We start from the raw sequence: 23858 nt of genomic DNA on the forward strand, positions 1-23858 counted from the left end.
AGCTGCGATCGTGTGTTGCCAAGATTTAAGCGGATGGAAAAAGGGCAAAGTGGAAGAATTTAAATCAACATTACGGAAGCAGTCAATGCACAAAAAATGCAACGCTGCATTGCATGCAGAGCAAGTGTTGCCGTGTTGCGTTTTTTTATTACTGCAGCTTGCGATATATTTGCTTCCTATTCAACAACAATGCAAATAAAAAAATGTAAAATCAATCCTTACAAAGATATGTGTCCCATGTCCTCATACCAACTCTGTTTGGAATAAATTTTTGTGCTTGTGTGCTGAATCGCTTTTTTATTCAATTTTATTTCATTAGCTTCTTTTCAGGCATGAAAAATCTCGTCCTTCAGATATCGAAACTACACAAAGTTTTATAATTGAATGAATTGTTAACAAATTTTTCTTAACAGTTCAAATTCAAGATGACTTTTCTTAGATTTTGAGAAATTACTCGTACAATCTTTTAGTCGGTATTGTTATACACCCTGTAAAGCAAATCGTCGCTTTCATTTCAGTAGCCGTAAGTTTTTTACTCTTATAATTCAACTCACATCCTGTTTTCTTCTAAATGTGTAAACGTCTAAACGATGGCTTAACAATACAGTGTTTCAAACATGTATCAAGATGTATCCAGAATGCGCCTTACGCCCGAAAAGGAATGCCGTCAGTCCTATTAAAATTTTATGTTTGGATATAATTTCTTCCCTATTGAGGAACGAACCCTACCTAAATATTTGCTATTCTTTATGTGACAGCATCCGGTAGATATATGCAGCTCCACATTAAGTGAAAGCCTGAATGCCAACATTTTACTCGGGTGCCTTTGAGTGTCAACCACAGCGATCACGACATTCCCTTACGAAGTCAAACTAATGACCAAAGCAGCAAAACTTACCGAAACATGGGTCACGCGTTTTTAGACGTCACATCTGGTAAGATGTCGCAAGTGAAAACCTACTTGTCAAAAATTATACATCAGAACAATACAGGATGGCGGAAAATGGTTTTTAGGCGATTTCTAATACAGGCATGCTTTAGCTCGGAAATATTTTAACCCCTAAACCAAAGAGAAGAACTACATGACTACATGAAACTACATGATTGACATGTAGTTGCTGTTCGGCTCCTCGAACTCAATTTCATCGTCCACCATAGATATATCGAATATATTAGAAGGAGAAATGGTACCAAACTATGAGGATGTGTAGGACACATCCAGTAAGAGAAAGAACTTCAATACATCAATATAATTAATTATGTCGATGAGCTCCACTGAAATTTGTAGAAACAGTGCAGTAACGCTCTTTATAAATTCTTTTATTTTTTCCCATTTTTTTTAATATATTTGAATACCTAGTAGCGTGGAAATGGGCAGAAATAGATACCTCACTTTGAGCACGAGACTCGTCGTTGCTATTAGTAAGGAAAGTGTGTGTTTGGCAAGCGAAATTCAGTAAAATACACAATGTTAGTGCAAGTATAAACGTATAAGATAAAGCGGGCTAGTTGACATTATATCAGCAAATAAATCGGTGAAAGACAATCTATTACTTTCAAAGGATCAAACGGAGATCAAAGCTTATCAAAAGACCATGATATTTAATAAAGGAAAATGCTTGAACGTCAAAATATTGAAAATATTTACCAAGTAACGAAGGAAGCAGTTAACAGAGATTGGTGTTCAAAAATGTGCAGTCAAATAGACTGCCCCTGAAAAAAACATATATTCTTTGACATAAATTCTACGATTTACAGCCAGGACCAGGAAAATATATTATTTATTTTAATGGTTTTGATGAATAGATATTTATTATTATTATTCAAAGTATTAATTAGAATAAAATATGTCAGAATTTTTGTTATTTATATAAGAAATATGTCGAAATTAAAAGAGCACTCATTCAAGGGAATTGGCAAAAAAATTAAATGGAAAATAAACTAACGAGGTATTATTTATTCGTGGAAAGGGTTCCCTGTTTCGTGCTCTTGTTAGATATCTATTTCCATCTATCCCTCCTAACTAATTCCACAATATGCATTCAAAATTTAAATTGTATTAACTATGAATTAGAAGACGATTTCTCAATTATGTTAACGACGCCATGAATGTGACTGACATAATCCGATTACTTTGCATTTAAAGTAAAAGAAGACTGACTACAAAAATGATCCTGTGAAGTATACTCTTATATATTACGATTATATTCTAATATATAAAATAAACATATAACAAAACAATTATAAAGAAATTTAATAATAATTTTTCTTGTTAATATACAATTGACTTCGAAAACAAAAACCCTGCGCAAAAACCCTATTGGGTCTGATGCTGCAGAATACATCGAATAAAATATAACTTTCTTACTTTTATAAAAAATGATATAGGGCTTAGAAATTCAAATTAAATCGATGTCTTAGAGTTGATAAACGTACATATTCGTTTTTCGAAAATTTCCAATTCTGCATTTCATATTTCATAATTGTGATTTTGTCTTGATTTGCATGTAATCTGAATTAAAGTAGCTCTAAGATTATCCTTTAGAAAGGAATAAAAATCAGCTTCATTCATACAGAATGCTAATCTAAATATAAATTGATAAAAAGCACTGAGATGTTCTTCCATTGAAAATAGACTGTTAATGAGCTCTCGTTTCCCATCAACTTCTATCTGAAACTTACCGATTTCATAGAAACGAGTTGCATTTGCACGTGAGTTTTTTGATAAAAATCGTTAATTTCTTTATTTTACATTCAGATCCGGATTTGTTGTTTTCTTTTTTCTTGTTTGCTAACAACAATAAAAATCCTGCCTCAAAGAGAACTCCTTTTCGGTGTTTGCTTGTTCCCATTTCATTCGGGTTTGATGGAAAGGTTTCGTGATTAAAAATTGTTACAAATATCAAAAAAAAAAACAAAATACAATAATAAACAATTTTAATTGTGCTCAAATATTGAATTTTAAATTCCATAAAAATTTTAATTATTTTTTTAATTCGATCCGAAAAGTAACAGTTTTACATGCAAATCCCAACACGAACACTCAATCTTATTAAACTTTTTTCATTTAAAATGTATTAGAAACCAATTTAAATACTTTTATTGCTACTGAAATCTCTTTAAAAAGCAGTTTTTAGCTATTTAGTCCATAATACATTCCAAGTACCAGAGTAAAACTTTAGTATAAACTATGTCGTCATAAATGGAACTCGCAAAGTAAACCACGAGCCTACGACGAGCTCCAATCGTTAGAAATTTCGTGTATTTGTCATAATCGATAAGTTAATGTATGGTTTCATAACACACACACGCGAAGAGAATTTCTACATTTTCTAAACAAAAAGCTATAGTTGCTGCTATCTGACAGATCCAGTTAGTTTACTTACCTGAGTTTTGGTTATGTTTAGCAGATACGTGTTGAGGCAATTATCAAATACACAATTATAAATATAAATACACAATTAAATGAACTTTATAATAGCCGTATTCATTGGCGTACACATATAGGGGAGCGGAGGGGCGCTCGCCCCCTAGATTTTTTGCGAACAAAATCTAATTTTCAAGTTTTCAATGAACTAGTTTTCAATGAATATCATATCAGTATATCAATGGTCCTCCGAGTTTCAGAAACAATAACTTAGATTACATGGATCAGTAACTGAATAAGTTTGGCGCTAAACGAATTGGAAAAATTTTAAATATAAAATTAAAAAAAGTTTAAATTATATAATTTCTGTTAAATTTTTAAATACAACTTTTAAAACTTAACTTAAATTCTATACTAAATACATGAAAATTGCAGATTTTAATAGAATCATCGAGAGACACTAAAACTAACCCTTCCACTCTCTTTCTAAAAGTTGGTTCAAGTATATTAAGCTCAGGGGAATTTTAAAATTCAAATTTGCATAATAATTATTAATTCTAAAAATAAAAATAAAGTGATACTTTTTTCCGCCAACCTCCATGTTTTCACTTATTGTTTTGTTTAAATATTTTACTACGCGTATCATATATTAAAATCGCATTGCCAACGACATTTTGCATAAAATACGTTCCACTTTGTACATATATTCCACATTGAACCAGTATGCTAGTATGCTAATAATGCCAAAGTGGAAGCTTCGAAAAAATTCCCGTTCGTAATTGGTTGCATAGACAGTACACATGTAAAAATAAATGCACCGCACCATAGCAAATAGGCTTATTTCAAAAGGAAGCATGACTATAGCTGCGTTTCAGCAAACATGATCCGCTCAATTTTACATGCAAAACAAAAACAATGGGGTGAACCAGCAATTGATCTGGTTCACTTTCTGGTTCAATGTGGAATGTATGTAAAAGATAAAAGTGGAACGTATTTTAATGCAAATGAGGTTGGCAATGCGATGCAACGGTGTAGTAAAATTATAAACAAATCTACATTTATATTTATTTATTATTGATTTTATTTATTTATTATTTATTTTATGTACTTATTTATTTAATATGTCATTATTATTTATTTCTTTGTTTGAAGTAATGTTTTAATTATTACTAAAATTAAAATTATTACTTTATTTATTTACGTTTTAATATTATTGAAAAAGTGTTGTTTGATAATTTATTAAAATCAATTAATTTGAAATGAATATATAAACATTTAGTTGAATACATTTATTTAATTAAAACAGAACAATACATAAGGAAACAGGCTCTCCAACATACACGTTTATAAAAAAAACCATTGCAAACTGCTTGCAAGTTTAAACTATATTCATGCTTCCTTTTGAAATAAGCCTAATTGCTATGGTGAGGTGCATTTATTTTAACATGTGTGCTGTCAATCACGAACGGAAATTTTGCAATTGATATAAGCTAAACACTAGTTCTTTCAATTATTCTCCATACAGAAGCTTTTAATATGCCAAAACAAATACCAAATTCGCGAAAAGTATTAATATTTGCCATATACCACAAAAATATGTAAATTTCCTTCATTGCTCTCGTCCAATTGTGACCACCACGTTTATTTTGTATTTGCTAATTGGATTTTATTAACAAATCTATTTAAATATGAAACATAATTAATATATAGCAATTGTATTTTTTATGCGCAAATACCAATCAAATAATCTTTAACGGAACAATTATTGATCGTTTCCATAAAATTTCCACTATATCCATGCTGATGCACTTCATCCCTTGAGCTTAATACACTTGGACTAGTGTTTAAAAAGAAAATGGAGGAGTCACTTTTGCTCGATAATTCTAATAAAATCTGCAATTTCCATTTATTTACTATAGAATTAAATTTAAGTTTTTAAGTAAATACTAAATAAAAACTTAAATTTCGTACTTCAGACATTTCAACAGATTTTATTTATTTTCCAAATTTTAGATTTTTTGTATTCAAAATTTTCTCACTTATTTTTTTAGCGCCAAAATTATTTACATAAATCAAAAAATTTTGTACACAAACCCAACTGGCATATTTCATGCGTTGCCAATTATTTTCAAACGTGATCCGTATCGTTTCAGCAAAGATGATTCAGATCATTGAGCGGATCATGTTTGCTGAAACGCAGCTTATGGCTTAATCTTGCAGGCAGTTTGCGATGAAAATGGTTTTTTTTATAAACGTGTATGTTGGAGAGCCTGCTTCCTTATGTATTGTTCTGTTTAAATTAAAAAAATGTATTCAACTTAATGTTTATATATTCATTTCAAATTAATTGATTTTAATAAATTATCAAACAACACTTTTTCAATAATAATAAAACGTAAATAAATAAAGTAATAATTTTAATTAATTTTAATAATTTTAATTTATGGTAATAGTAATAATTAAAACATTACTTTAAATAAAGAAATAAATAATAATGACATATTAAATAAATAAGTACATAAAATAAATAAATAAATATAAATGTAGATTTATTTGTTTATAATTTTACTTCAACGTTGCATCGCATTGCCAACCTCGTTTGCATTAAAATACGTTCCACTTTTATCTGTTACATACATTCCATATTGAACCAGAAAGTGAATCAGATCAATTGCTGGTTCACCCCATTGTTTTTGTTTTGCATGTAAAATTGAGCGGATCATGTTTCTAAAACGCAGCTATTGTTTGTTAAAATATAGCTAATAATAAAAAGACTACTAACAAAAGAAAGTAAAATAATATAGATTTAATATAAATAAATACATAGAACACATTATTGATATATCAGATCCTCCACAATTTAAAACCGTATTTAGCATGGAAAATACATATTATAACTTGTCAGGTGTAAAAAAAGTTATATCGTTTATTAGCATTGTTTTTATAAAATTGTGTAACTGTTATTTGCAGTTGATTTAATATTTCTTTGTATGTCACGACTTGTAAATGTGAACGTAGTTTCTAAATTTTGACTTAATGAAATTATGTCGTGGGCTTAGTTCAATTAGTATTTTCATTATTTAAAAATTATTGTTTAAATATTATTATTAAATAAAAATTAATAATTAAAAATAATTAATTCAAATTTTGCTTGCCAAAAGTGAAAATATTGCGTCATCTAATCATCAGCAGTTTGTTCTGAGATTTATTAGCGTTGGCAACGCGTAAAATTGACAACAGACACATGTGCACAAAATTAAAGCGCAAACAAATTTTGTAAACAAAAATGAGTGCCTGCACAAATTGCCAAGATTTGACTAGAAAGTATAGATGCCCAAAATGTTTGGAGCCGTAGTAAGTATGCAAAATATGTATAAAGCTAAAATCTTCAAGAAATTCATACAAACTTAATTTTTGCAGCTGCTCCCTCAAATGCTTTAAAGAACACAAGGAAAAAAATTGTGAACAGAAGCAGTTGGAAGATACTAAAGCCGAGGAATTGGAAGGTGAGGAACAGACCTGTCATGAGGCTTTTCCTACTAATGATACAGTACCAAAAGCGTTACTTGAAAATTTAAGTAAGTATCAACGTCATAGATTCTGAGGCGGTTGCAGATATAAACACTGTATCGCCACCGTTTCACTTTTAAACTAAATAGCCTTTTCTTTGTGTTGAAACAGAATATTCATCGGAACTGCGGAGTTTACTCCAAAATTCACATTTACGTAATTTGCTACGAGAAATTGACGTAGCGCGCAATGTCAACAATGCCATGACTGCGGCTATGCATGAGCCACTTTTTCTGGAGTTCGCGGATACCTGTTTGAAAGTTGTCGACCCAATGACTGAGGAGGAAGTAAAAGAAGCGAAATTGTTACATAGTTAACTTTATTTGAGGAGCTTGTGTGATAAATATAGTAGTTTTTTCAGATTTTATATTGAAGCACCAATAAAGGTACAAATTTCATTTTGCGACATTAGTTAAATTAATAATTTTTGCATTATTAACAATATAGTTATAACTCGCTGTAGTCTCTCAGTTTGCTCTGTATTCCATTTAAATTGATAACATAGGGGAAAACATCTGCCGGTACCTGGCATTGGTCTAGCTCTAACGCCAACATAAAATTTCGCTGACGAAGCAAATAGGCTACTGCTTTCGGTTGTCGATTGCGTGTGAATACGCCCTTTTTATTTCCGCCAGCTCGATTTACGGCTACAAGGAAACAAATTCTCATTACAATATCTTAAATATTATGAAATTTCGAAGTTACTCTGCGCTGTTTCAAAATCGGCAAAATTCCAAACAAACTCGCCTATGAACCACTTTTGTTCGCGAATCACATCAAAAGCCTTAAAGTGCTTCGACATTAAACCCACTTGGTAGTCTTCAGACCAAACATATGTAGGCAGCTAGACAGTTAACATATTTAAACTAACGAGCTTTTACTTACTATGTCAAACAACTTACAAAGTGGAAACCTGCTATGGTGTCGGCGCCATATTCAGTCATTATGACTGGTTTATTGTGTAGCTTGTGCCAGCCTGTGGCCTCTTCTACTACTGAGTTTGTTATCATATCTAGATGTCCTGCATTTTGATACCACGCATTGTAACGATTAAAACAAATGATGTCTAAGTATTTGCCCTAATGCGAAATAGGTACTTCAAGCAAAATAAAGAATAGCAACGTAATCAACTCACCAGTTTATCTTTTATACTTGCAGCATTCAGAGCAGCTGTTATAGGCCGGGTATTGTCTAAACTCTTTGCATAAGTCGTGACATAGCTAAGAAACAATATTAATAAAATGAAGGAAATCATAAGAAACTCAATTTTACTTAAAGTATTCGTCTGCTTTAGGCAATGCTGAACGTGGTTCATTTGCTACGGACCACATGATCACACTTGGATGGTTTTTATCGCGATGTATCAATTGTTCCAGTGCAGACTGATGATTTCTCAATAGTATGGCATTAAATATGCTAACGGAAACAACAAAAACAATTAGCATTAAATACTTAATCTGACTACTTACTTTGTGTTTACACTCGGACACTCATCGATTATCATTATGCCATTTTCATCGGCGAACTGCATAGACTCTTCGGAATAAGGATAATGTGAAGTGCGGTACGCGTTTGCGCCTATCCATTTTAGTAGATTAAAATCACGAGCGAGTAACACATAATCCAAGCCTTTGCCACGCAACTGAAATCATTCAATAGAAGTTTAAATGAAATATGTTTTTTCTGTCCACCAGCTTACGTCTGAATCCTCATGTTTTCCAAAGCCGCGTAAATAAATAGGTTTATCATTTAATAGTAGGCTAGTGCTATTCCATTTTAGTGTCCTAATGCCAACATTCAAGCGATATACGTCTAATAATGCGTCATCTGCTGCGTGCAGATATATTTCCAAAGTGTACAAATAGGCTGGTTCGGGATGCATAAGGTAAGGCCACCAAGTTTTTGCATTTTTTACTGTTAACGTTCCTCTGAACCTAACTTTCGCTTTGTCTGTAGCTACAATGTCTCCTTCTTTGCTTCGCAGCTGCATATGTACATACAAAGGATTTATCGGAGGGTCATAAAGTTCATTCGTTTCGTGACCATTTGTGGTTACAATATAGTGTACATAACCTAATAATAAATTTTGTTGATTTAAAGTTATATAAGATTTAAATGGGAAAGATGGATCTATAGTTTTCAAATCGTGCGTTCTAGATTCTCACTTATTTTATTCGCGTCATATTTCGTGTTGAAAGTCTAAAAATTTATTACAACTGCATCCAAGTTAGGAAAGTGGTTAGTCATACAATATTTTTAAATTGTTCTATTTTTCTAGTTTTATTTAAATATAAGCAAGAAAATATCAAACTAACCAGTATTGTTTAAGTCCAAATCAGTTGTAATATCCACGTCCTCGATGTATATTCTGGGAGTGGTGTATAAATGCACAGAGCGATGTATTCCAGCATAATTGAAGAAGTCGAATGTGTATGTTTGTGTTACCACGTTTCCATTATCACTGATTGAAAATCATATTAACTAATTATTATTTCATGATCACGTATAACCCATCAAATCTTCACCTTGGTTCTTGTACGACATTGCCTTGGGGAATTGTAGTATTCAGCAAAACATTATCACAAAGAACGGTCAAACGATTTTCTGCACCATATTTTAGATGAAAAGAAATGTCGGCTTCAAACGGTAAATGCCCAATAGAATGTGTGAGAACTTTTACGCCATTTAACCACTGCGAAGACGAAATATATAAATGTATCAATTGTGTTTAAAGTCCCTATCGATAACGTCAATGTAGCTTACAACAATTGCCTGATAGTGTACACTCCCAAACCGCAGCCACACCCGTTGATCCAAACCCCAAGAATGCGGAACGAAAAACTTTCGCTCATACCAGACAGTACCGATATGGTCACGTAATTCTGACTCCACCGTGATGTCATTGTAGCTCGCTGGCACCGGCATAGGAATTGTGTCATTTATCTTCAATGCTCATATAAATAGTTTATTTGCTTATCTATTTGTATTGAAAACAATTTACCTTATCTAAATCATCGTTAAACCAACCGTCACGTTGCCCTTGTCTTGGATTGTTTACATTCGATTTTAGGAAACGCCAAATACCATCCAATTTCCGTACTTCACGAGATTCCGATTCGCGTGGATACAGTAAACCCGTAGTTCTTCCCTTCCAGACATTCTTAAAGTCCTTTGCATCGCTCAAGGCGCTTAATAGCAAAAGCAAAAGTATTTTGCGTTGCATTCAAAATTTTCTGTCCAAAACCTGAACGCCATAGACCACCTCACGCAACAACAATTGCAACTGATAGACTGAGGCCTCTGTTTATATTTTCATCGCTGGTTTCCTCTGTTTATGTGTTGGTTGATTGCGCTGAGAATTGTTGGCCGGCAGTTTGGTTGTATTGGTTAAAGCTCAACAACAAAACACAGCTGATTTTGACATTGCACGGCGCCAAAGTATACCACTTATTTCAATTAAATGCAGTGGTACGTTACAGTCAGTATTGCATATTGTATTATCTCGTATGGAAGCATTGTTGTTATTCTCTTATCCGTGCGCATAGTTCATGACATATCAACTAATCAGAACGTTTTAAGTGCTTTTTCGTGTAATATTGTTTATAATATATATATGGTATAGACTGTTTTAATTAAACTATTTTACAATGTTTTTCACAAGTTCAAAGTAATAGCATATTCAAATGTTAGGCTTAAGCCTTGCTTATCGTAAGATTGCTTAGGATTAAGCAACTTTAATTTTGATTACAATCTGGGTAGTTTCATTTACTTTATTATAAAATAAAGTTTAAATTACAATCCGAATTCACATAAAATCCAATATATAACTCCATAATAATTATTATGGAGTTGTTTATTTACAAAATATACAATTTTAATCGTTTTTCACAATAATATATTTATGTATTATTTGCGAACGGAATTACAAAAACAAAAGAGATTTAAATTAAATATGCCGTGTGAACAGGATTTGAACAAAGCGAGCCAAACGAGAAAATCACAAATCAAAATTAAAATTATTTACGTCGTGTACACAACTTCTTAACAGCAATGGGAATAAGAAATGGGATAAGAAAAATAATGAATTAATAGCGATTTCGAGAAGTAGAAAGGGAAGCACTGGTCAGCCTCAAATTGTTTGTGCTAAGAAAAAAATAAAAGAATAATACGAACAATAATGGCTTGTGGGGGAATGAAAATACATGATTGGAGAAGCAAAACGACGGGTTTATAGCGATTTCGAACAGTAAATGAGAAAGCATTGATTCACTCGAAGCGGTTATGATTAGAAAAAAGAAGAAAAAGCTGAAAATGGAACTCTTTAGCAATTAAATTTGTTGCCTTTTCATGAAATATTGAAGAGTGACTTAAAAATCAGTTCATCACTATATTCAATCACTATATTTGAAAAACGTCATATAAACTGCATTTTTCTCAAGGCTATGACGTGGCTACATACTGTTGTAAAGTATATTTTATTTATATGCAATAATGCAGTAATTTGTCTACTAATGTAAACAAACTGGACGTAGACTCTGCCGATCTTTAACTTTTTTACTGATCTAAACTAATTTGGTATTTCAGTTCAATATCTCCATATTCAATACATTCATTTTGAATCTTATAACGTAGGTTTTTACTAGTATTTCTATCTAAAAGTCGTAGTTTTCTTAAGAGTTAAGTGAATCTTTAAACTAAAACAAATTACAGAAGTATTAACTTTTTAGTTCCTTTAAATTCGTTTGCGAACTACACAATTATTTTGCTTTTTTTGTGGATGGAGCAACTTATACTCACACACTAAGTTTTATATATGCATACATAGATACATCGTTCCATAATTCCAATTAAATCAGAGAGAGAAATGGTTATGAATAAAGTTGCGTACAATAAATAATGACTATAATCTGTGTACTAAAAGTAGTCATAACGTAAACGACTAATATTCACACACATACCCGAATGAACAAAGTCCATTACTTAATATTGTGTGCATCTTTTACAATAAACTGCATATTATTGCGGTGTGAATAGAGATGGTGCGTATAATGAGCCACCTTAGTCAGAATTGATATCTTCAGGTTTCTCTCTTCAGGTATTTGAGTATTAACATAGATGCATTAAATTTCGTTTGTATATTAAAACTTCAATTTTTTTAATAGATACATTGTTTCAATAAGGCATTTTATTAAGATCATTACTTATATGTAAATAAAAAGTGATTGTTGTTACTTAAAGTAATGCTTAATGTTAGGATTTACCGCGTTAAAAAAGTACATAACCTACAAATACATACTGAGAACAATTAATGGCAAAAATTGTATTAATTCTATAAAAACTTTAAAAAAATCGGCATTAACTGGTATTTACCATAGATTGCATTACGTAAAAGAAATTAAGATATTAATTACATGATATTGTATATAAATTAAAAGAATTTCTTAAAGAGAGTCTTATTTACAAGTCAATTCTGTTATGTATAAAAATATTTTTGTTTATTAAAGTGTACATTATTTTATAAATATATATGTATATATATAAATTAGACTATCTTAAATACATATTAACCAGTCAAAAGACAAATGCTCAATAGTATTACGGAATATAGCTGCTTGGTATCAATCGAAATTGCAATTTCTCTATAAATCCGTTTCGTCACGTTTGCCTGAACGAGGCGAACTGGCATCGGTGATGTATGTGAACAAGTCTTCTGGAAAATTACATTGATCCATTTCCCGACCCAAGGCAAAGTAGCGTTTGCGGACCAAATGTGCCGCCGCTTTTGGCTGCCTACTTCGCGTGAATACACCCTTTTTGTTACCTCCCACTCGAGTTACAGCTATGAAGAGATTAGCATTATATTTATATTTATAATATATATATATATTGTCGTGTATACTTTGTGCTGTTTTAAAGTCAGCAAAGTTCCAGATAAATTCACCAATGAACCAAGATTGTTTGCGTAATATATCAAAGGCTTTGAAATGTTTTGAAAACAGTTCGGTCTGGTAGTCCTCTGACCACACATAAGATGGAAGCTTTATAAGGAATAAATGTTTTAAAATTACGAGCGATAATTTTATAGAAAATTTTCTGCTTACCAAATGCAGACCTTCCACTGTATCCGCTCCGTACTCCGACATTATAACCGGTTTATTGTGTTTCTTATTCCAAGCAGTGGCTTCCTCTATCACTCTTTGTGTGATCATGTCGATTTTTCCAGCATTGCTATACCAGCCATTGTAACGATTGAAGCTTATAATATCTAAGTGTTTGGCCTAAAAATAATACGTTAAAATGTTGCTATATTTTTTACATAACTAGTCTTTGGTGAAAGTGGATTCTTACAGCTTTGTCATCAGTATGTGGAACGGCAATTGCGGCAGTAACTGGCCTTGTGCTGTCTAGTGACTTAGTATAGTTGGCTACGAATCTGTGAAAAATTAGAATTTAAATAATTTTTAAATTTTAGACAAATGAGTTTACTGGAAATATGAGTCTGCATGAAATTGACCAGTTCGGGGCTCATTCGCTATAGACCACATCACTACGCTGGGATGATTACGATCACGATGGATCAGCTGCTCCATTGCCGACTTATGTTTATCTAGTAAGGCTTGATTGTAGTTTCTAAATAAAAAAAATTACAATTGTAGTTTCGAACTCAAACACAGGATGCATTTGTGAAAGATATATCTGCTCAATATGCTTATATAAATTCTATTTTATTTTGGAGATATCACTAAATTTTTAATGATTTATATTTGTATTATTTGAAGTTTTAATAATGGAAGTAGTTATTCAAGATTTTCAGTCTACTTGTTTAAATTAAGCTCAATTTAAAGGCCTTAAGTTCATATTAAATCTGCCTTATAACATAATAAAAGATAACTAAAGAATAAAAGTAAAAAAATGTGATCGTGTATTCAATTGAAGTTTGAGTAATTAAGTACAGCAATAACCGCTGTTTTAAGGCTATCGCACTGCAGTTTTTAACTTACTCCGTATCGACACTTGGACACTCGTCAATAATCATAATGCCATGTTCATCTGCAAATTGCATTGATTCTTCAGAATATGGATAATGTGAGGTACGATAGGAATTTGCACCAATCCATTTTATTAGATTAAAGTCACGTGTTAGCAATGCATAATCTAAACCTTTACCACGTATCTGTGTATAAAAATGTATATCACTAAAATCTCAATTCAGGTAATAAAATTTAACTACTTACATCTGAATCTTCATGACGGCCAAACCCACGAAAATAAACTGGTCTTCCGTTGATCATGAACGATGTGTTATTCCAACTCAATGTCCTTACGCCAACTTTTAACCGGTACACATCAAGCAGTGTGTTGTTTGCCGTGTGTAGGAATATTTCCAGTTGATATAAATATCCTGGTTCTGGATGCATTAAATAGGGCCACCAAGGATGAACTTTAGATATTTCTATGACCCCTTTCAAGTCGGACTTTGTTGTATCCTTGGCCACAATATTTCCATCTCTATTACGTAGCACAACATTTAAGTACATCTCGTCTGTAGCTTCATTGCTGGTAGTACCATTCGTTTTTGCCTTATAATAAATGCATCCCACTAAATTGAATAATTAGAGAATGTACACCTACGCCATAAAAGTTTTTTATCTCAATCAGTTTCTCACCATTATTATTTGCTTTTAAATCTGTAGTTACTTCGACTTCTTCTATAAACGTTTTAGGAGTTGTGTATAGATGAACCGAACGATGAATGCCTGCATAATTGAAAAAATCAAAACTGTAGGTCTGTACAATGGCTACACCACCATCTCTGCAATTTTATGGATTAAAAGAAATACATGTTTCATATATTTGAAGGTTATTAAAATATATAATGAAATTGGTACTCACTTGGCAACTTCGGTAATTTTACCCTGCGGAACCGTGGTCTGTATGAGTGCGTTATCACATAGAACTGTTATGCGATTCTCTTCACCATATTTAAGCGCATTAGTTACTTCAGCTTCAAATGGTAAATGACCCATTTCGTGTTTTATAATCATTTCGCCGTTTATCCACTGTATAAAGAAATGATTACTTTAGGATTTTGCAACATTATCTTTCACGTTATCTTTCACTTACTACAAAAGCCTCATAATGTACACTACCAAAACGCAGCCAAACACGTTGATCTTTTTCCCATGAACGTGGTACAAAAAACTTTCGATCGTACCATACTGTACCCACATGATCTCGTATAGCATGCTCCGTAGTTATGTCATTATAACTTGCTGGAACAGGCATTGGTATAGTATCCCTAACCTTCCCCAGATCGTCTTTGTACCATTTTTCGCGTACACCTTGCGTAGGATTAGATTCATCCGACTTTACAAAATTCCAAATGCCATCTAGTGAGCGCACCTCACGCGTTTCAGACTCTCTTGGATACAACATGCCAGAGGTTTGGCTTATTTCCTTATTCACAATAACGAGCGCTATTGCAAAGTGTATTATGTATGCAATGGCACCCATGGTGAGTAGAGATATTGCTGAGAGAGAAAAGATTTTCAAATCAGAAGAATGTTTAGTTACAAGCACGGATACGGGATATAGATAGTAATGTAAGTTAACAGTGAGTTGAAATATTTTGGCCAAACTGAATTTTGATCTATAACCTGTAACTCTGATAATCTAAGATTGTATTATTATTACACTATTACGCTGGCGTTCTTGATTCATCTACAGAATTTTTTTTAGGAACTTTACAGTAAAGGTTGGTTGATTGCAGTGGCAAGCCATTATATAACTTCCATGTACCTCAAATAGCGATTTTTTATCCTTTTTATAGAAAAGTAGAGACTAAATCCATCCCGTCGAATTTATATAATTTAATAGGTCTTTCGTCTTTACCGATAAACAGTCTGATAAACTGTCAAAAAAGTATCTTCCTAAAAACGTATTTCTTCTGGGCACAGCCATAATAAACAATAATATGTTTTTGGATGTTATGAACATATAGAGTGTGTTTGGTGCTGATCATGTGTTGTGTTAGTGCTACAGTTTTTCTGGGTGATTTGATATCATTTTAAGTTCATTTATTCTGGATCCTTAGCTCCGTTTTGTTGTGCCAATGCAGGAAATGCTTGAACACATTATTTGAGGGCTATCAGTTTGTTTTATACTTCTTGGTTTCGCCTATGCAGTTAGTTTATTGGACTGGAAGAACTTATTTCAATTCTAAGTCTAGAGAATGTTGACTTTTTCGGAGATAATGTTTCTGAATATATTTCCAATGTATTTGGACATGTTTTTACGAGGTACCTATGTAGATGAGACAATTGGTCGAAACGATATGTTTGATTTATGTGGTTTTGATCTACTATATAAATAAATTGCCTTGGGGGATGTAGAATTTAGTTTTGTTGCTTATAATTTGTCTATTCGGTTACGTTTAAACAAAATTGTTAATTAAATTATTTTCTGTTATTAATTTGTTTGTGGAATCCCTTCCTATTCTTTTGTAGGTGTTTTTGTCATCTATTATGCTCCTAGTTTTCATATTGTTTTTTGTATAATAAGACTGGTTTGTTGCCTTTATCCGTTGTAATAACTATGATCTCATTTTTGTATTAACAAATATCTTTTGTGTGTTACTATACATATAGTAGGTCTTCCAAAAATAATTTCCTATATTTACTTTTCCTGCTGATTTTTACGGCTCCACTTGGACAGAAGAAGAAGCTCTGCTACAACTAAAACTAATCATCCATATATGGTAGATCTAAGTGAAAAAAGGGGCACACAGTGTGAACTGCTTATTTTTTATATCACAACTGCGTATATTTGAGAGTCTTTCAAATGTTCAGTTTAGAAATATAAATGAAAGCACTTGGATAACCAAAACAACCGAGTTTTTTCACTTAGTCAGTATGATTGATATAACACAAGGTTTGAAAAAAATATTCCTATGCATCATTGGTAATCGTTCATATCTTATCGTTAATTTGTATGTAAAAGTAGCGTTTGTAACTTTTTTATATTTCTTTAGCATTCCGATCGATAAGATTTGTTATTTAATATATACGAAATCAATATTGCTAATTTTATTTTGGTCACACAAATCTATTTTATGATTTCAGTGAAAAAACTTAGCCTTATCAATACTCTTAATAAAATTGGTTAGAATAAACCAATTCTAGCGTAAAATATAAGGCTAGTAATTAGTAAGAGTGATAGATGAGTCATCTTGACCATATTAGTTAAATTAGAATTTGTAGTAATGTATATACAAATTAAAAAAGTTTAGTGTTGATTTTGATATATATTCTTATGATCCCAACAACGGAGTGAGAAGGCGCTATATTAGTCTATATTAGTCGCTATCTATGTGTGATATGTAACAACTCGAGAATTTATTCAAAAACTTTTTTTTTAAAAATATATGGACCAAAAAGCAATTTATGTTGCCTTTTGTTATTTGTATGAATTTGAGAAATCTGGAACTAATACAAAATCAAATATTTGAGTTAACCTTTATTTAATGTCAATATATAGTAAATAATGTTTTCATAACTAATAACAGAAGCAATATCCACTTGTTTTGGTAAATTTTGTTAACCTCGGTTAGAATGTGAATATGACGGCTGCATAAATTGATGGTTTTGATCAGTCTATCGCTCAAATCTATCAAAAAACTATACGATAATATGTAATTTTGTTTTAAATTTTTTAAGTCGTTATGTCGAAAATATTTTAAATTCGGTTTTTTTTAACATTTTAACGTTGTATTTTGTGTAGTTCTAAACGTGTTCCGGCAAATTCACCTTTGCCTTCATCAGGTGAATTCTTAATATTATTAGGAATATTAGATACACAAAATACAATACGCGATAATGTTAACTATAAGCATAAAATGAAATTTTATAAAATTGTACATATCTTGTGTAATTACTTAGTGCTTTTCGATGAGTATGGTGCTTGCACATTGTCTTCTTTACCTGTATATACTGATAAGGTTTTTTATGATTACTTATAAGTGCATCTGGAGTGGATATTTTGTGCTATCAAATAGCCAATGGCATTACAAGAAGAAATATGCAAAAATTATTATTCGCCTGGTATTGCTGTTTTGCAAGCGAATTGTAAGAAGTGAGCGAATTGAGCAAATACATGACCATCGGTAGTCCTAATTGATAAATCCTTGGTTTCCTTAACTTAATCTCACTAACTATGGATATATGGAGGAAGTTAAGATGCTAATAATATAATAGTGAAAATAAATATTAATAGTGACCAACACATTATTAATTATAATTAATAAGGTCATATTTGTGTATCTGTATATATCATATATCATGTATATATTACCCCAAAGTAATTTGAAATACAAACTGGAAAGGGACTTTGAGGGATATAAATAGGTTATCTGTTCGCAAATTTTATTATAAAATCAATTTGCGCGGAAATGTTTTTTAAATAAAAACATAAATAAACATATTTTTCTTAATTATGTTGAGTTGCAAACAAAAGAATCTCAAAGCATGAACATTGACATTAATACTTACAAAGCAGTTAGCGTTGGCGATTTCATATTTTCCATGGTTTTCATCCAAATAAATCACGAACCGAAACAAAACGGAAATGAAATTCAAAACAGCAAATTTGCATTTTTATTTCATTTATTTTCATAAACAAAAAATACAAATAAAATAAAAATGCATCATACAAAAACAAGAAAACAATAAAATACAACAAAACGTTTGAAGAACACGTGTTGCAGTGTACATTCGCTTGTGTAAACTGCGGGAAAGAAACGAACTCAATTACGTCAGATTCTTTACACAAATTCCTATAAGAATTCGAGACGTAAATAAAAAAAGTTTTAAGCTTGCCAAGCATAACGTAAGCAGCCAAATCAGCTGTTTTCAGCATTGCATTGGACAAAAAAAATCTGCTGAACGCAGAACGTAGCTAAGCTTTTCTTAACGCAACACCGCAAAGCAGCGCTGCTGTTAGTTACAAGCGTCATGAGATCACTTAGTTACGGCGTTGTTGTTGTTAATTGCGCTTATTAGTCACTAAACAGCTATTTTATTAAGATTTTATTTATTTAATAAAAATTAAAATATTTTGATTGTGTTTTATTGTTTACTTCTTATCAAATAGATTAGTTTTCAATAGGGAAATGCATTTAATTTTTGTTTTTCAATAATAAACAAACATGAAACTAAGCGTCGAAAACCCCAGCCCATAATAGAAAACGCATACGCCGACGCTGCCGCCTTTTACATTCGCTTTTATGACTACGTACGCACACACGCACACACGTTCACCTAAACGGCTCGAAAGCACAGCACGAACTGGTCGGCCGTGCGAATTTCTCGTTTTTCGAGGTATCCAAATTCTTTAACGAAGCATTTGCTTTTATCTAACTAAAGAAAGCTTTTTTGGTGTTGATTAAGTGAAGCTTTTTTTACCGAATGAAGTGTTCAAGTAAGCATTTTATGATTTAAAGTTTTATTACAAAAACTATTGTGATATTTGATAAGCATAGAAAGGTATTTAGCAGGCAGAGTTGAATCGGTAAATACGCTACAGTGTGTGGTGAATGACTTAGGTACACTCGCAAAGTTCCTCAATTATTGGTGTTAAGGTAGAATTTAGGCATTAATTTAGAATATAAATAAATTATTTCACATTGCTGAATTGTGCCATTCAATTCATATTTTAAGCAATTTAGCAAATGTGAAATAACTTAATTTTAATATTTATGTTAAGCTGAGGCAACAACTTAACAGCAGCAACGGTGAAATATGCAACATTGCATTATGCACTGTTAACAGTGTTCCAATTAATTTGTTGCTGAGGTATTATTAATATTGATAATAGTATTGCACAAAAAATTGTATAAAAGCAATTGAAACAATAAAGAAATTAATCAATCAATAAAATCTATTCTTTGATTCTCGTCGAAAACCTTATTCTGCTATATATAGAGTAAGTTTCAAGTGCTTGATCTATAACCAATAAGCAATATCCAATAAGTTAAAGCAAAAATTAAAAGTTAAAGTGCTTATTGAATACTATAAGAATTAAGGCTTTTCAAATATACAATTCGATTCTATGTGTGGCTTTCATTGCTGACAAAAATATCAAAATATGGTACGCAGCTCATAATGGTATTATTTCAAATTGTGCAATAAAAAAATCAATTAAAATTTTGCTAATCTTATGTTAAATGTCATCTTTTTGATGTAGCATATCATCTAATTCTGTGTATTATCAATACAATGCGTAATTAAAACCAGCGAAAAAGTTGGTCTTAGCCATTGCTTTTTTGATTCAAATAGTTAAGCAGCAGTAATAATTTTGGACCATTAGTGGAAATTGGTCTAAAGCTTGCTAATATACAGTCAAGTAACACTCAGAAACTTTGTTCTAAAGGTCGCAGGTTATTATGGTAATAATAAGTTTATAAACTCGTGAAGGAGAATATCTTTACTATATTTACTGGATCCGAATGTTAGATTGAATTAGAACAATGAAGTAGAATAACACATTCTTATGAAGCCGAAAGTCAAGTCAAAAAGTTAAGCCAATACAAAGAGCTCATTCTGCTTGACAATATAAATACTAATAAGTTTTCGATTCAAATCGATTTATTATTGGTGTGCCACTTAGATAGGAAAGTTCGAATTAAAGGCCTCTGACAGCTGTAGATTTGTGTGAAGGATGAGGAGGAGTTTTGAAAACAGTGTATTAAGAGATGTTCAGTAGGCTTCATCTAGGTTAGAAATAACACAGTAGATATCACAAGGTCTAAATCGTCTAATAATAATAGTTCTGGTTATGACTGATTTTATAAGATATTTGTTTCTCATTTAGATTAATTATAAGTTTGTAAAACGATTATGTAAGATTGATATAATTATATTACTTCTAATAAGAACTGTGTTCATATACTGTGTTCACTATACTTGAGATTGTTGCCGAACGGAATTATTTTCATTTGATCATACCGCCAAATGTTAAATATCTATTTTCAAAAACTATAAGTGCTAAACTTAATTTTTGCAGCTTAAAACATATATGGCTAAATTACTTATTGATCTAGTCAAAATTAAGTAGGTATATTTAACATCATTTATGAGTGACTGCTTCAGAATGCTTTAAACTAGATATGTAAATGAATATGGAGCAATGAATGTATCTAATCAATTAAAAACATAAACTTATTGATGTCTTCTTTACTAAGATATCTGCTTATTCAATATATATGTATTAATAAATTAATAATATATTTATTCCATATTATAAAAAAATGTAGGAATATATGCAGGGTATACTTCTTAGTTGTGGAAGTTATAGGCACAAATACTTTAGCTACATCTCTTCGATATTAACTATATCTGTTAGTTGAGATTTATTAATTAATTAAGATATATTAAAATTGTCAACATATTTCGCACTTTAATGTGTTAGGTAAAAATGTCGTTTTATAAAGTAAAGGGAAAGTAATAAGAGGCTATGAATTTTAATTTGATTCTCATTTTTCTTTTAGTTTTTTGTTTTATTTTAGACACTGCTTCATAGTGAATTAATTTTGCAGTCTAGTCAGAGTTATGCTTACAAAGACGTCGTCTATTCTTGTTTTAGATGAATTGACCTCGTTAAATAATTGTTAAATATCGTGTCCAATTTTTTTTACATCGAATCAAGGATTTCGTTAAAAGTAAAATATACTTTTACTCTTTTTGGGACTTTGTCTTATATTCCACTAATATCTTAAATGAAATCGTTCCTACTACATGTTTTATTCAGTAACTGGGTGGTAATTATTTTTGTGACGTATCTACGAGTATTTGGAAGAGGGTAGGTGTACGTTTTTCGCATGGCATTAGCATAACTAATCGACTTATTTCGTTAAGTGCGTTTAGGTTATTTTTGCGTGTCAACTTCGTCATTAATTAGATTTACTTGGAGTGAGACTTACAAAAAGCAAATGGAATATTTTCAAGATATTTTCGAACTTATTTAAAGGAATCTAAAATTTTTGCGTCTTAACAATCTATACTTTAGTAAACACTAGAAATGGTAAAAATGAATTGAGAAAGATGTTCTCCCTATGTAACTCAAAGCAAATAATTACAATTTTCTATTAGATCACAAGAATTATTATTTCAAATATAATATATTATCTGTTTATAGAGTATAGAAGTAAATTAAACATTTGAACAAAAAATGTTTCTTTTTATAATTGCAGTTGACACTTTACTTATTTACTCATTGTAGGTACTCTCCAGAGTTTATTAGTCTCCAAGTGTTTGTCCTATATCACATGAGAAGTGATATTGGAATATCATTATTCAATATTCATTTAGTCAGTTAACAGGTTCTAAAATAATGGTGCATTTGTCCATTTGTTATGGCTTAAGTAAGTCATATCTCATTCAAAGCTGCAGTTCAGCAAATTAAATACATTGAATATAACGTTTTCAATTTGCATCAACTAATTGTCAGACGAGATAACTCCCATCTTGATTTCAGTGTGTAAACAGTACTACCGCCTTATGTTCTCAATGTAGAGGTAAAGTGTTTAGATATACAAGTAGAAAACGAAGAATATCTTATACGTATTACATTCAATTAAGATTTGTTGAAAGCACAGTCAATAGAGATATTTAGTTGAAATTGAGTTGATAATGCAAAGACATCACATAACATTAAAATTAATTGAGATTTGTATATAGTATGTCTGCCATGACTAGCGATTATATAGATACATGAAGAATATATAATATGTTTTTTGAATTTGGTGTCTAAGCCTTTGTGGATTTACTTAACAAATTTCAGAGACAAAGCTATTATACACTGTTATTTCCTTGTTGCAACCCATTTCCAGCTCTTATGTAATTGAACTTTCAGCAACTGGTATTGTATTGATGGAATTTTCTAACTGCACTCTACCTACCCTTGATGAGAGCTTTAAATATATTCGCAGCAGCTTTATAAACTCTGAATCGGATTTAACCCTTCCTCAAAAGCAAAATGTTAAACCAGAAAAATAAAATGGTTCTCTATAAATAGCTCACTGCTCTATTTTTGCAGTGCGGTTCGATTCTTTCAGTGAAGTATATGCGATTCTATCAGTATAAACCACAGAAACTCCCAACATTCCACAACATCATCTTAAAGAAGATATTGAAATCTCTCACAGATCTTTCTTTTGCGTTCATCATCAATTAACGTTCTTCCTTTGAAATATAATTCACCCTCTCCAGGTGACAATATCTGAATCAATTAATCAATGTAGCATTTTTCACACCACTTATTTTAAGGGCTCTTTAGTTTACTTCTACTGTATTATTTAAGCATTTCACAATGTTGTGATTAAATTAAAAATAATTAATAATTTTTTTTGTCACACTGAAACTCACACATTGTATCAGAACACTATTAACTTCACAGGTGAGATATTTGCAAACTGGAACTCAAATTACCACTGTGAGCCGCAGCCAGAACGAACGCAACGTTACCAACAACTGCGGTCTACAATACTTCGTCAACTAATTGAAGTTCTTGCACTGCAGGGAGTTTTAAATGAAACCAAATGAGTTCGACTTCATAAACAAAACGAACAAAAATTGAATTAAATTTATCGACTTGCATTGTACAGTTTTCAATTAGTATTCCTACTGAAGCCTAATCAACATGTGTGCCTGTGGGTGCAGATGACCCAATTCCTGACGATATATGCCATCGCAAGTAATGGAATAATTAAATAATTGAAAAATAATTAAAATTAAATGGACTTCACTGAACAAAATCTAAAATGGAGGTTTCAAATGAAGTTGGCAGAGGTCCGGCTTACCCCAAATTTCCACTTTGCGGCATGTTAAACGTATTTTTAGACGCATTCCAAAAAATATTGGACAATTGT

The 23858-nt window shown here is 31.4% G+C and overlaps 3 protein-coding genes across 5 annotated transcripts; 1 reads left to right on the forward strand and 2 right to left on the reverse strand.

Annotated features, from left to right (window-relative positions):
- Positions 1 to 6547: 6547 nt before the first annotated feature.
- LOC119677597 (zinc finger HIT domain-containing protein 3) lies at positions 6548 to 7274 on the forward strand. The gene is made up of 3 exons (XM_038089005.1): positions 6548 to 6721; positions 6788 to 6945; positions 7049 to 7274. Exons 1-3 carry the CDS (start codon positions 6654 to 6656, stop codon positions 7252 to 7254), a joined length of 432 nt encoding a protein of 143 aa, XP_037944933.1. The 5' UTR covers positions 6548 to 6653; the 3' UTR covers positions 7255 to 7274.
- LOC119677595 (beta-glucuronidase-like) lies at positions 7240 to 10292 on the reverse strand. The gene is made up of 11 exons (XM_038089001.1): positions 9939 to 10292; positions 9701 to 9880; positions 9463 to 9629; positions 9253 to 9398; positions 8637 to 9010; positions 8407 to 8579; positions 8210 to 8353; positions 8073 to 8157; positions 7840 to 8016; positions 7643 to 7781; positions 7240 to 7584 (listed from the first exon to the last, which is right to left on the reverse strand). Exons 1-11 carry the CDS (start codon positions 10158 to 10160, stop codon positions 7385 to 7387), a joined length of 2007 nt encoding a protein of 668 aa, XP_037944929.1. The 5' UTR covers positions 10161 to 10292; the 3' UTR covers positions 7240 to 7384.
- Positions 10293 to 12427: 2135 nt separating this feature from the next.
- On the reverse strand, positions 12428 to 19284 carry LOC119677596 (beta-glucuronidase). 3 transcript variants are annotated; one of them, XM_038089003.1, is made up of 11 exons: positions 19140 to 19284; positions 15062 to 15414; positions 14831 to 14997; positions 14605 to 14750; positions 14173 to 14537; positions 13939 to 14111; positions 13424 to 13567; positions 13286 to 13370; positions 13039 to 13215; positions 12837 to 12975; positions 12428 to 12776 (listed from the first exon to the last, which is right to left on the reverse strand). In XM_038089003.1, exons 1-11 carry the CDS (start codon positions 19168 to 19170, stop codon positions 12577 to 12579), a joined length of 1980 nt encoding a protein of 659 aa, XP_037944931.1. In that variant the 5' UTR covers positions 19171 to 19284; the 3' UTR covers positions 12428 to 12576. The 3 variants fall into 3 exon arrangements, with proteins under 3 accessions (XP_037944931.1, XP_037944932.1, XP_037944930.1); XM_038089004.1 differs by having other exon boundaries at positions 19230 to 19245; XM_038089002.1 differs by lacking the exon at positions 19140 to 19284 and adding an exon at positions 18484 to 19096 and having other exon boundaries at positions 15062 to 15468.
- Between the last annotated feature and the right edge of the window lie 4574 nt (positions 19285 to 23858).

The sequence above is a fragment of the Teleopsis dalmanni genome, chromosome 2 (assembly GCF_002237135.1).
Source record: "Teleopsis dalmanni isolate 2A chromosome 2, ASM223713v2, whole genome shotgun sequence".
NCBI lineage: Eukaryota > Metazoa > Arthropoda > Insecta > Diptera > Diopsidae > Teleopsis > Teleopsis dalmanni.

What these genes read in the sequence shown, in the direction of transcription:
- LOC119677596 (XM_038089002.1), bottom strand. Translation starts at nt 15,451, where the DNA reads ATGGGTGCCATTGCATACATAATACACTTTGCAATAGCGCTCGTTATT. An exon ending in TACATTATGAGGCTTTTGTA is followed by an intron (nt 14,998 to 15,061) that starts GTAAGTGAAAGA and finishes TTCTTTATACAG; the next exon opens with TGGATAAACGGCGAAATGAT. An exon ending in GCCGTCATGAAGATTCAGAT is followed by an intron (nt 14,112 to 14,172) that starts GTAAGTAGTTAA and finishes TTTTATACACAG; the next exon opens with ATACGTGGTAAAGGTTTAGA.
- LOC119677595 (XM_038089001.1), bottom strand. Translation starts at nt 10,160, where the DNA reads ATGCAACGCAAAATACTTTTGCTTTTGCTATTAAGCGCCTTGAGCGAT. An exon ending in AATGTCGTACAAGAACCAAG is followed by an intron (nt 9,399 to 9,462) that starts GTGAAGATTTGA and finishes ATTTTCAATCAG; the next exon opens with TGATAATGGAAACGTGGTAA. An exon ending in TGTCCGAGTGTAAACACAAA is followed by an intron (nt 8,354 to 8,406) that starts GTAAGTAGTCAG and finishes TGTTTCCGTTAG; the next exon opens with CATATTTAATGCCATACTAT.
- LOC119677597 (XM_038089005.1), top strand. Translation starts at nt 6,654, where the DNA reads ATGAGTGCCTGCACAAATTGCCAAGATTTGACTAGAAAGTATAGATGC. An exon ending in CCAAAATGTTTGGAGCCGTA is followed by an intron (nt 6,722 to 6,787) that starts GTAAGTATGCAA and finishes TAATTTTTGCAG; the next exon opens with CTGCTCCCTCAAATGCTTTA. An exon ending in AGCGTTACTTGAAAATTTAA is followed by an intron (nt 6,946 to 7,048) that starts GTAAGTATCAAC and finishes GTGTTGAAACAG; the next exon opens with AATATTCATCGGAACTGCGG.